General features: G+C 37.1%; 1 protein-coding gene across 1 annotated transcript in view; it reads right to left on the reverse strand.

The window, feature by feature from the left end:
• Positions 1 to 298: 298 nt before the first annotated feature.
• LOC121370640 (contactin-associated protein-like 2) overlaps positions 299 to 13733 on the reverse strand; it is an 84135-nt gene continuing 70700 nt past the window's right edge. The window contains exon 4 of the mRNA XM_041496007.1: positions 299 to 8959. Within this exon, the coding sequence (XP_041351941.1) occupies positions 3313 to 8959 (5647 nt within the window). The 3' untranslated portion in view covers positions 299 to 3312. The remainder of the gene's footprint in view (positions 8960 to 13733) is intronic.

Consider the following 13733-nt stretch of genomic DNA (forward strand, 5'->3'; position numbering starts at 1 on the left):
ACTTCCTATTCCAAACAATTAGTCTTAAAACATGGAACTGTGCAAACTCAACAAGCGAACTCTTTGCGCGCCCGGGCCCCATTGGGTTATTTCTCGTTCCAGCCAGTGCCCCACAACTGGTGTAACAAAGGCTGTGGTATGTACTATCCTATCTGTGGGATGGTGCATATAAAAGATCCCTTGCTGTTAATCGAAAAGAATAGCCCATGAAGTGGCGACAGCGGGTTTCCTCTCTCTATATCTGCGTGGTCCTTAACCATATGTCTGATGCCATGTAACCGTAAATAAAATGTGTTGAGTGCGTCGTTAAATAAAACATTTCCTTCCTTCCTTTGCGTGCACAAGTATTTTATTATTTAACACCCACAACTGATAATTGCAATGATGAACACTACCTCTTCCATTGTGTTTATAAGTGGTGATATCCCTAATAAATTGTAGTTTGTAATCAGTTATTAGGAATTGCAAAACAAACAGTCACAGGTAAGTCAAAATCATCAGGTCTGACTAATTAAATCTGCAACTGAGGACAAAATATCAGCGATCAGTCATAAAAAGACTTAATGACCATTCTGATCACGTGACAAATTTGGTGTGAAATACTAGTACTACTAATAAGTGGATTTAGCTGAAAATTGTCGACACAATGAAAATAGAATTGAGTTGTTTTTATTTCTCAAATAGAATATAACTTTTATTGTATGTATCAAATAAACGAATGGACAGTGGTATGGGACTTAACAGAGGCTGTTAAAAATACTGGTTAAACTTACAATGATACGGTTTTGAAGCCTAGAATGATCGACGAGTTTTCAATAGTATCACTTTTTTTTGTACGCCATTATTTTATTATAATTTCTTAAACATTTTTTTGTTGACTTTGTGCACTGATAGCATTTAGAAACTGGAAAAGTTGGCTAATACAAAGCAATATATGGTACATAATTCTGAGTTAACTGCAATCAGAAAAACTTTCATGGGGCTGGGGGTATGCAATTTAGACTGGTGGACAGCCATGCCAAATATGAAAGTCATACACTAAATAATTCAGATTTACTGAAAACTTTATCCAAATTCTAAATGACCTTGCCACTGCCTCAAGTATCACATTCATGGGGCTGGGGTTATGTTGGTAAAAGACTATCATTTGATGAACAACCACGCTAAATATGAAAGTCATCTATTAAACAATTTAAGAGCTACAGGTTATTAGAGAAACTTTAACCACATTTAAACTACCAGTAAATAAAATTCTGCCAACATTTGCTAGAATGATGTCTGTAAACACAAGGGCCAGAAGTGGAAACATGGTAATGGCCGGATGGAAATCATTATTATACTGACTTGCAATACATGTTACATACAAGCCAAACAAATTCACTTTGAAAGTTAAAAAAAAAAAAAATTCAGGTTACAACAATTAAGAAATTTTTTTCACATATAAATATGAGGTAAAATAATCAATCACCTGGAAGGGGAAGTAACTTCAGCAGGACTAATAACTAATGTTTCATCGACATGCTGCCAGTAATTATCAGTGGCTGAAAATGGCAGTGTTTTCTTTGCTCTAATAGTTTAGAATTTTTGGTACATATATTTACAATTATAACAAATACCCTCTTTTCAATGTGTACAAAGACTATACTTGGTAAACAACATTACACAAAATAAAAAAATCAAACAAACATGTTTTAGATAAACATTCAAAATATACAATGCAAAAAATATATGGTTAACAATATTAATTAGAAAGAAAAAAAACCCCAGAAACATCTTCATTATAATCATAAAAAACCTTTCTGTAACCACAGCAATAAAATTTTGCTGATTCCAATAAAATGTGTTGTGTTTTCTTAGAATGATTCCACTTAACCTTCCCAAGGAGAAACCCTAAATCAAGCAATACATTTTACCAAATCAAATTCAAAACAACCCCTACACATATAAGAACTTACAACACAACATATGTACTAATATGTTATAAAGAAAACAATTTAATCAAAACATTTGATAAAACCATCAAACATTTAAGACAATTTACATATTACAAAACATAATTTTTGGCATAATTACATCTGCCACTAATCACTGACTGATATATCCATAAATACATAAAGTAACTGAAGAACGACGACTTCACCAAATTAGAATGTCCACATTACCATGTGGGTGGTATCTGACTGAATGCCTCTTGGTAAAGTGACAACCATCTAACTTGACTATTGACTAAGTGTAAATATCAGAGAGGAAAAAGGGAAGGGCAACCATCCAGATGAACTGAGATGAACCAGTCATCCCTGTTTCAAAAGCAACTCAGAATATGTTGGACAGGTTTTTCATGATCTGTGTTAAAAACCAACTTTACTGAAACTACACTTGCAAGATAATAATAAGATATTAAATTACCGTCTATTTTATATCCAGTGTGATATTAGCTCAAATGAATGCATTTGAATCTTTAATATCCAATTTTCAAAGTATGGAATACATTTTTATGAAGTTAAAACATGTAAAATCTTCATAAACTATTATTTCACTGATACACTGCGAGTCTTAAGACAGGAGAAAAAATAGAACAGCACACAATAGTTTGATGGAAGTTAAACTAAAAAAAATTTCAAGTGACATGAATAGGTAAGAATTCCTAACCCACGCATTTTTTAAAATAAACAATAATTATTGTATAACTATAGTAATGACACATCCAGAGACCAGATTTGAGTTTGTCCTTAATGATACATACAGAGAAAACATTTGACATTGTCCATCAAATCAGTATGTAAGACATAATATCAATAGATAAAGGTCAATGTATTACTGAAGCAAAATTTGCACAAAGTAATGATAAAAGTCTAAATAAGAGAGAGAGAGAGAGAGAGAGAGAATTAATTTTACATAGAAAATAATTGCTACAAATCAATATCTATTTTCCAGCAAAATTAAACAGTCACAATTTGACAATCAGAACAACAATCACACAATATATCTGGAAGAACTTTCCAAATATGGCATCAAAAACTTACCGGGAAAAGCAGACATTCTTACACTTAGGTTAACAGACTGTCAAATCACTTTTTGCATATGTTAATTAAGCCATTTAAAATTTGTATACTGAATGAATAATGAAAACATTTAGGACATATTTGTAGGCTGCAGCATACAGAATCCTACTGTCACCTGGAACTCATCCAGAATAGCTATATAATATATGCAGAATATCCAAAAATGGTTATATGGCCAGCAATGTTATTTGTTATAAAGTCTGGATTATTTGTGGATTTCTTGTATAAATATTTGAAAACAACATGCATCTCACAAGAAGGATTCACGTTCATGATCAGCTAGTAAGTGTCGAATTGGACTTGACAAGTCATTTGAATTATCCTCCAAGCTTGTGAGGTCATACATATACATCTTATCTGGCAAGTCATCATCCACTGTTGATATGGGTGTCACATCTTCCTCAGTATTCTCTGGTCTTGATTCTGCTTCATAGCCACTGTCACCATTGTATTCTGTAGCACTGTTTGGCTGATCAGTGTCTGTCACTTTGTCTGCTTCAAGGTGGTCACTGCTTGGCAGTATCTCGTCCTCATTCTCTGGTTCCTCTGGTGTCTTGGCCAGAAGTGGAGTGTTGAAAAATGTAATGTTACCAACTGTCAGAGGAGTCTTGTCCGCAATAGGATCCCATTCCAGCTCTCCTTCACCATGATTTCGTGCCGCAAACTCATTATGTGAAGAAGGTTCTGAAGGGTCATCGGAGAGATGACCCTTTTGTCTTCTTTCCATTTCTTCCAGCACCTCTGATATTGATGAGGCTGGTCGTTTTTTGCGCTGGTTATAAATGACATTTGGATAAAGAGGTTCTTCCACTATCAGAGGGAAACTTGCCTGGCTGAATCGGTTGGGTGGATCAGAAGGTTCTACTTTATTGCTTGGTCTCGGCCCTAGTGTTGCAGAAATCATGCTGAACTCATCCAGTTTGGCAAGATGGTCAAATGGAACAGGACTGGCCTCATAATGATTGAGCTGCAAAGGCTCTTTCATCTCAAAATCAGCATCTTTCTTCAAATAATAATCACCTTGTCGCTTGCCTTTTCTACACAACAGTAGAGCAACAATGACAGCAACCATTAGTAAGGCTGCAATGACAGACACAGCTACAGCTACTGTCAGTTCATCAGCAACACCATTTTTAATCACCGTCAGTGTCAGGTTGGTAATAATGATGTAGGATGTTGTAGTTGTCGGCAGCACAGTAGAAAGAATGGGAACACTGCCAATGATTCTAAGTTTAGCTGGCCCAGGGTTCCATGGAGGCATAGTCAACTTCTCATAATGCTGGGTGGTGGTTTTCTTAGAAACAGGTGCCACAGTACTACCAAAATCATGAGGCTTTTGTGTCTGGCAGCTTGTAACATTTAAACCAAGAACTTTCACAGTTTTATTTTTGACATACAATTCTTTCAAAGGACGAATCTTTGCCCTTAATGGTGTGTTTGCCATGGGACTATATACCACTTTAGACATGCATCCAGTGAAGTTTGTGACCTCCAAGGAGTAATCGTCAGCAGGTGGTGATCCTCCAACAAAAATATTATCTATTTCATCAAGGCTATAGTCCGGGAAATTATATTTTGCCTTTTTTTCACCATCAATAGTGAGATACATATCTGATGCCTCTCGTTTGTAATGGAAGTCATGGAAAACACCATTGGCATAATCTCCCGTGACTCGCAAGATGTATTTGCCAAAACCCTGACTTGTTTCCAGTATGATTGATCCTGATTGCTCGACTTTGGCCAGGACATAGTCCTTTGTTGTAGAGCTTCTCACTAGTACCAATAACATGTCCATCAAATTGCCATCAGCATCCCTCCTGTCAGTACCAGTGGTTTTGAATGAAAATGCAACTTCTTCTGTCCTACTATGTGAGCTTGTGGGGCCAAGATTAAAACTGTACTGGACATATGAGCTTCCTGTTAGCACTACTGAAGGTTCAATTTCACATTGAACTCCTGAATAGTCACTTTCCGTGCAATCACATTTGTAATCACCATATTTCCAATACTCATAGCAAAAGCCACCATGCAAACAAGTATTTTCTTGACAGCCAGTTTTGCAGGCAGGAGTTACTTCAGAGTTATTTCCCTTATTGTTAGCTGCCTCAGCCAACTGCATAACAATAGTACCGATTTTTAAACCTCTAATGCAGCCTTTTAGTGATGCAACTGCTGCACCTCCTTTTGGTACACCTCCAGCATAGACATGCACAAAGTGCCGTGGTTCCATAGAAGGACGAGCTCTGAAGAGAACAGTTTCTTGTTGTCTACTTCCAGTGAATGGATGAGCAGAGTAGTCAACCAGCTTCACCCGTCGGAAATTGATAACCCGCTCAACTCCCTCAATCTGTAGCTTTGTAAGGTTAAAGAAATCTTCTGCAACAATCTGTTTCCACTTCCCATCATTCAATATACCATCAACTGTTACCAATTCTCTAATAATTTGGTCAAAGGTGTTGTAGCTGATGGCAATGGATCTAGAGTCCACAAGCTCCATCTGCACAAAGTTGTTCAGTTGATCATGAATGTAGAGCAAAAGAGCTTCTTCCTGGAATGTCCGAAAACTCAGAATGATGGTGCGATCAAGGATCTCAGACCTGTCAGTCATGTCAAAGAAAAGAAAAGAATTGTTTTTTCCACCAAGAGTCACAGCATCAAGGTTGATGTCCACCTCACAGTTTATGCCATGGTGAGACCATTTATCAGAACACTGACAAGTGTAAGTTCCCCACTCTTCCAGACACACTCCCCCATTAGCACAAGGGTTGGGCCAACATGATGACATGCATCCAGTATTCAAACCAGTCATGCTTTCATCTATTTCACCAGTTAAGTCCTTGAATGCACTATTGTAGTGGAAACCTCTTAAGCATCCAACAAAGCCAGATGTCGATACAATGTGATCTTTTACCTCTTCTGGGACACCACCAAGATAAATAATACCAGCAAAATTGGTCACATTTGTCACATCATCTGGCAGGTCAACTATTTTGTATGATTCATCCAGACTTAAGTGAATATTGTACATGTCATGTTTAATAACAACAGAATGCCAATCTCCATTATCCAAAGGTTTAACAGAATTCAGAACTGCTTCAATTGAGTGACTTTTCAGAAAAAAGAGAATTTTTATTGTATGAGCTGATTCTATGGTGATCATCATCATGTTATGGTTTTCCTTTGTTGGACTCTGATACATGACCAATGAATGGCTTTGGTATGTTTTGAAGTTGAAATTCATTTCTCCCATTTGCCATGCGTACAGTTTGATAAAACTCTGCTCTTGTGTCAGCGTTACTGTTCTATCAAGAGGTTGGTACATACTTCCCCAGCATTTCAGTGGTCCCAATGTCAGCCTTGCTTCTCCATGGGTGTGTTGAAGAACTGTGATGTCAAGCAGTGGCAGTTGTTTCTTCACGGTGTTTCGACCCAGATCTCTTCTCCACTCCAATGATTCATGGTCACAGAAACATCGTTTGCCATCACACATGTCACCATTTGGGCAGTTACAATATCCTGATTGCTGTGGTCCAATGTAATCAACAATCTCACCGTTTGCGGCCTGAAACCAGGTCTTTTCTCCCAGATTAAGTGCTGACTGCAAACAGTCATACTGAACTTTCTGCTCACACGATGCTGAGTAAGATGTTAAAGCTCTTAAATGATCTCGGGTCATTCCCTGGTAGGTGATGTGGTATCTGCGATTAGCAAAGCCAACCTGTCTAATTGTCGTGTTAGGATGGAAGTTGTGGTTGATAACAGTATCACCAAATCTGTGATTATTATGCTCCTGAGTCATGTTGCAGTAGACATACACTGGATCAAGGGGACCGCTACCATCTACATCAATCACAAAAATGCCCGAGACATTCCGTCCAACCTGGAAATAGCTGTCACATGTTCGTAAATGTTTAGAAAAGTGGCACGCCTTTCCTTCATAATGCTGAGGACAGTCACAATGCACTCCACTCCAATCAGACAAACAAGTGCCACCATGCTCACAGATATTTTTGGTGGTACAGTGATCCACCAGATGACATCCATCAAGTTTGAGGCCCATGGCAGATGCTGTTTCAATAGTTGCCACGGGATCCACCTTCTTCCCCTGGATCTTGATATCTTTCATGCATCCAACAAACCCATCGTGCACCTTGTAGTTTCTGAAGCCATAGCCAAACACGAGTGTCCCTCTCTGTTCAATCATCTTCATGTACCGTGTTGTGTTGGTGGATATCTGATCGATTTTCAACTTTACTTCACTGTTTTTCAGAGTCAGCTTCATCGAGTGCCACCTAGAGTTACTAACAAATGCCGGTATTGTTAACATCTGAGTGAAAGTCACATTTCTTGACGGAACAAAGTGGAGAGATGGATGACCTTCCTTCAACCAGACTTCCAGATAGCCAAAATCATATCCTCCACCTTCGCTCTTCCAAGATATCAGCTGTACATAAAACAAAATGGCATCCATGCGTATTGTTCGAAACTTTAACTGAATGTTGAGATCCTGCTGCCGTTTCGTAACCCATCTCAACATCGAGGATGACTTTGGAAATGAGAAAGGGATTTCTTTCAATGTCTGGCATGTAAATAATGGTGCAAGGCCACCATGATAGTCACACTGAGCATTGCTCTGACTTAGTTCAAACAGGACAGATACCTCATTGAAATACACATTTCTTAAACATCCTACGAAACTCTGAGTGACGTGAAGACCTCTCGTTTCCACAAAATTATGACCACCACCAAAATAGATTCTGGGGTCTAGGATCAGGAAGTACTGACTACCATTTGACATCTGGCTGTGTTGCTCCATGTCCATGATCACGTTAATGGTGTGTTTGTCATGAGCAATTGTTATGTTGTGCCAGAGGTTATCATCCAGACCCATTCCAATCCTGAACTCAAGATCATTGTATCCAAGGGAGACGGACACACGTAACTCGCCAGCATGGAGAGAGATTGTCACATGAGAATGCAGAGCAGCTCCACCCACTGCATAGAGCAGGACACCTGATCCGCGGTCTGTTTTGAACTCAAATGAGATTCTTGTGTTATCAGAGTAAATGAGGTCTTCAGCTTTGTTATAGAGCTTGTATGTAACCCACTCATAGCCACGAAACGTCATCACTGTTGGACCCTTCACCTGACACATGTCACCTTCATAATCAGTTCCAAAGCAGTCACATTTTGTGTGTGTGTACTTATTTATGCAGTGTCCATGATTTTCACAATTATCTCCCTTCATGCACATATCAGTACAACCAGCAGTCACTTCGACCTCATCTTGAAAAGGCACATTTACAAAATTTCCATCTTCGCTATCATATTTAATATCTCCCAAACACCCTACGAAATTATGAAAATTATGGCTTTCAGTAGGCTTTAAGCCACCAAACATGATCACTGATGGAAGTTCAGACCATCTCAGAATTGTACGAGCATTACCACGTTTGAATGAGTCTAACATTCTCACTTGTGATACTTCTTTGTTTATAGAAACAACCAGTTCGCCCAACTGAACATTCAGTACCACGTCCAACAAATGCCATTTATCATTGTTTAACGCTGACCCGATCACCACCGTATCAGAATATTGATTCAGCAGGTAGCTCACTTTAATGTGACCCAGTCTGATTTCACCAATAAATTCGTAATGTGTCAGGAATGGGAATTCTTGTTTATTATAATCAGAGAGATGGTGATGGAACAGCAGACCATTGGGGTCAGAGGTTCTGAACGTTAGCTGTAAATGGTGGTTCTGACTGTCACTGTATTGTGGCCATACTTCAAGATAAGACTGGCCTGAAAATGTCCACACTGTAGAATTGACAGAAGCACAGGTGGCGAGGTGAAGCATCAACAGGAACCAGGCAGACACCAACAGTACACCCATCCTGCAAACAAAACAGACAGGACAAAATGAGAAAGCAAACATTAGATATAGCTAACAGTAACAGGTAATAAAGCCCCAAGAGACAAGAGACATTATTGACAATGCAATCAGAATAACAAACACATGAAACACCTGGCATGTTTGACACATTTTCGTACCAGTTTACATTGCTTTTTTTCTCTCTTCTTGGATTTTAGAATATGTTAGAAACAACAAGGGAAATCCCATGTATACATTTACTGGTACTCATTAGAGATAACAATGGCAAAAATATTATATCCCGGTTCTCCCAGTTCTATGTATGTTATCCATGTATGGTTCAGTATAATCAGCTGTTGTTTTCTCTCTCCCTTTTTTGCAAGCTTTTATAATTTTCAATTTATAACATTTTACAAGATTATGTAACTAATAATATAGCATTTATCTTCTACCGTATATAAACTAAATTATATTGCTGACTACATGATTTTTTTTTCTCACCTAAGTTATTACTGAAATATCATTTTCTAATTTACTTCTTTATATATTTATGCTTACATGTAATTATGGTTAAAGCATTGTCCTAGGCACATTCTACACCTACCAACAGTACTATCTAGACTGCCAGTCCAAGACAGGAGTTATGTAGGCATTGTCCTAGGCACATTCTACACCTACCAACAGTACTATCTAGACCGCCAGTCCAAGACAGGAGTTATGTAGGCATTGTCCTAGGCACATTCTACACCTACCAACAGTACTATCTAGACCGCCAGTCCAAGACAGGAGTTATGTAGGCATTGTCCTAGGCACATTCTACACCTACCAACAGTACTATCTAGACCGCCAGTCCAAGACAGGAGTTATGTAGGCATTGTCCTAGGCACATTCTACACCTACCAACAGTACTATCTAGACCGCCAGTCCAAGACAGGAGTTATGTAGCCATTGTCCTAGGCACATTCTACACCTACCAACAGTACTATCTAGACCGCCAGTCCAAGACAGGAGTTATGTAGGCATTGTCCTAGGCACATTCTACACCTACCAACAGTACTATCTAGACCGCCAGTCCAAGACAGGAGTTATGTAGGCATGTTAATGTTCCACACTACCATCACTTTTGTATGCATTTCAATACAATTTCTATGTTAGAATATATTCTATGAAAAATACAGTCAACTATCATGTAAAACAATTACATACACTGCTTCATTTTGCTGTTAATTATATTAGTGGTTGCATATATATTTAGTACTAAAAATAATAAGTAACTTGAAACCAATGAGTTATTTAAAGTGCATTCACTAATTCATATTTCCCACCATTTTGCACATGTGACTTACCAGAAATAATAAAACAACATGAAAGACTAAAAATGAAAAATGAATGCTTTACTTTTGTCTTTTTCTGTAAGAAACACGTTGGACTTTTGCATTAAAAATGTAGTTTACGGTGAGTATTTTCGCTTGGCAACAATGGGGAATATCGCTTTCATTTTGAGGAATTTGACTGTTTTATTAACAACAAAAATCAGGAAATGTTTGATTCCAAACCAATTTTGGTCAGTAAAACACAGTGATTCAGAATAATGGTCATGAATAATGTGCGTACGTAAACGTGACTTTACTGGTTTTTTGTGTATTTGATACATTAACTACTCTAAAATAGCATAATAATGAGAAAAACTCACAAAAATAATACTTACGAATTCACATATGAACATTATTTTATTTATTTATAAACATTATAAGTGAAAACAGTAATGAAAGTTAAAAACTTGTACTCCCTCAATATGGTTTTGTACAAAAATTAATCCAGTATTCAGAAGGTTATATACTACTCTAGTATAGGTCAATCTACTTGTAATCATCAAAGAAAGATTTGAAAAGACATTTCAGTATTTTCATTTTTATATTAATTTTTTTAATGAAGACCTATTTCCTAAAGTAGACTATATAAAGCTGCTACACAATGAAATGACACAGGGAATGGTGGTGTGGTGCCTGGCAGACAATCTCATCAACTGGTAGTAGCTTTACACACACAAACACAATATATATATATATTATATATATATATATACTGTTCTCGATCCCGACCAAAACGTCACAGTTGGTACAGTATATCAAAGACCATGATATGTACTATCTTGTCTATGAGTAAGTGCATATAAAAGATCCCCTTCATATTGGTCCATGCACCGGCCTCAGTGGTTTCTTGGTTAAGCCATCAGATATATGGCTGGTAGGTACAGGGTTCGGACCAGAGCGAGTTTTAATGACTTAATGGGAAGGAGTAAGACTACTACACCTTCTTCTCTCTCACTAACCAACTAACCCACTGTTCTGGACAGACAGCCCAGATAACTGAGGTGTGTGTCCAGGACAGCGTAGTTGAATCTTAACTGGATATAAGCACAAAAAAATAAGTTGAAATGAAAATTGGCCCACACAGGTCTTTGAGATCACTGCGTTAAATAAAAGTTAATCTGCTTTTGTCATGAGTGGCATTGTAATGTGCTCAGTCATTTGTCTTCAGCAATTCGTTTTAGCAGGTTCAAGTCAATAACTGATTAAGAATCAAACAGTCTAGTGCAGAAAATCCACCCTGTTTCTGGAATGAAGAAACTGGTTTATTTAGAATTTTAATGCACTGAATACATTGGAAAATAGGACTCCAGTTTTGCGAGGTTTAGGCAAATTCCACCACATAGCTACAAATGTAAGAGGTATGTGTCTGACATGTAAGGTACACCAGGTACATTTCTCCTTGTCACTAATTCAAAACATGGATAAAAAATAATCAAACCAAACTGCAACACAGCCAGACCTATGACTCAATAATGTATAATCACACAGATGGCATTAGTGTGGTAATAAATAAATAAATAAATAATGGTGCAGTCATTATTCCTTTTTACATTATTAGGCCAGTGTATTTAGAAATGTGCTTCTGATCCCCATCAAGCCCATCTGTTTAACATCTAACAATGATGTATGACAGACCCAACAACCTAGCAATATTTCACCTACAGCAATTATTTCAACACAAGCCTGGGTTACGGCCAATTTTAATTATAATTATTTACACTAATAATTTTAAATAATAATGGCAACATTAATACAGCTGTATACCTGAGAAGCTGATGTTCTTGGAAAATGGTTTTGTACCATGTGTGCTACAACACTGATATTGAGGATAATACCAGTTATTATCAAATCTATGTCCCAAGTAACTGTAATAATTTTCACTTGTCAGAATCTTTAGCGAGTAACAACTGAAAATTATTTCATGAAGGACATAAATTTAATAATTGGTACTGACTGAGTTTGTTAATTTATTTAATTCCCTAACTGATTATTTTTTATATCCATAAAAGTGCATTTGATAAATAAACTATTATTGTATAGGAACAAACAAAGATGGCTGAAAAAGTAACTTCTTTATTTGACTACACTATCATATTTGCTGCATCTGTTTTGTGTTTCAAATTAACAGGATAGCTTTTAATATGAAGGTTTTAATAACAAAATATTGATAAAAAAAACTAACCAATTTGCATTAATATGACATCATATATTACCAACAACGTAATACTCCTCATGTTAAATGCAATGACATCATAGCCTATACAAGACTAATAGACTATCATATGTGGTAATGTGGGATAGAAAAAGTACACCCTCGGTAGTGGAAATTTCGACCTGGAACGAGGCTTGCCAAGTCCCAGGATAGCAACTTTCACCATCGAGGGTGTACTTTTTCTATCCCACATGACAATATATGATGGGAGTCTTTTTCTCCCATCCATTCGATAGATAAACCATTATTAACACGAACAAACAAAGATGGCTGAAAAAGTAACTTCTTTATTTGACCGTTTTATCATAAATAAACTACACTATCATATTTGCTGCATCTGTTTCATGTGTTAAATATAATTTAACACTACAAATTAACAAGACAGCTTTTATAATGAAGGTTTTAATAACAAAATATCGATCTAAAACTAACCAACTCGCATTGATATGATGTCATATATTACCAACGCCGTAATACTCCGCATGTTGAATTCAATGACGCCATAGCCCATGCAAGACAGATGTATACTGCATGCAATGACGTCATGGAATGGGTCTGTCTTGCATAGCTAGGGATGGCAGAAAGAACTGATGTAAACCACTTCTGAGTATTGCTATATTAGAAACTTTTAAAGTTACATGACGCCATGTCAAATCATGGCGATGTGATATTTAATACCCATAAGGTCACTGGTTTGTTTGCACCAAATCAATCAATAATAATTTGAAAATATGTCAGTGAGAAATTATGATTTTTATTTGCCTGGTAAGGCCAAACAAAATAAATGTATGGTCTCTGATCAGTGTGACCCTCGGGCATCAATATATATATTTTTGTAATTTCCTGCAGTATTTTTGCTGGGCTTTTCTTGCTATGCTGTAAAACTGCATTTGGAGCCATAATGCCATCACACATGAACTAGGACGTGCGTTCCGACTTCAATTTAAACATGCCTCTTATTTCGATATCAAATATACCCACTGTTTGTGTGCAATCCATGCTTTAAAAAAAACAAAAAACATATCGCCGCATTAATTCTGGAACTCTGGTCTGACCAGAAACCCGACTTTTTTTTTGCCTAATGACTGCCCACTGGATTAATAAATTGTATTACTTCCTAGCTAATTCTTTCACATGGGGCTGGGAGATTGCTAATTTGTAGATCACTTGCCTTAAATGCAATAAGTTAAAGGATCCACTCAGGTTTTTTG

The sequence above is a fragment of the Gigantopelta aegis genome, chromosome 4, assembly GCF_016097555.1.
Source record: "Gigantopelta aegis isolate Gae_Host chromosome 4, Gae_host_genome, whole genome shotgun sequence".
Classification (NCBI taxonomy): domain Eukaryota; kingdom Metazoa; phylum Mollusca; class Gastropoda; order Neomphalida; family Peltospiridae; genus Gigantopelta; species Gigantopelta aegis.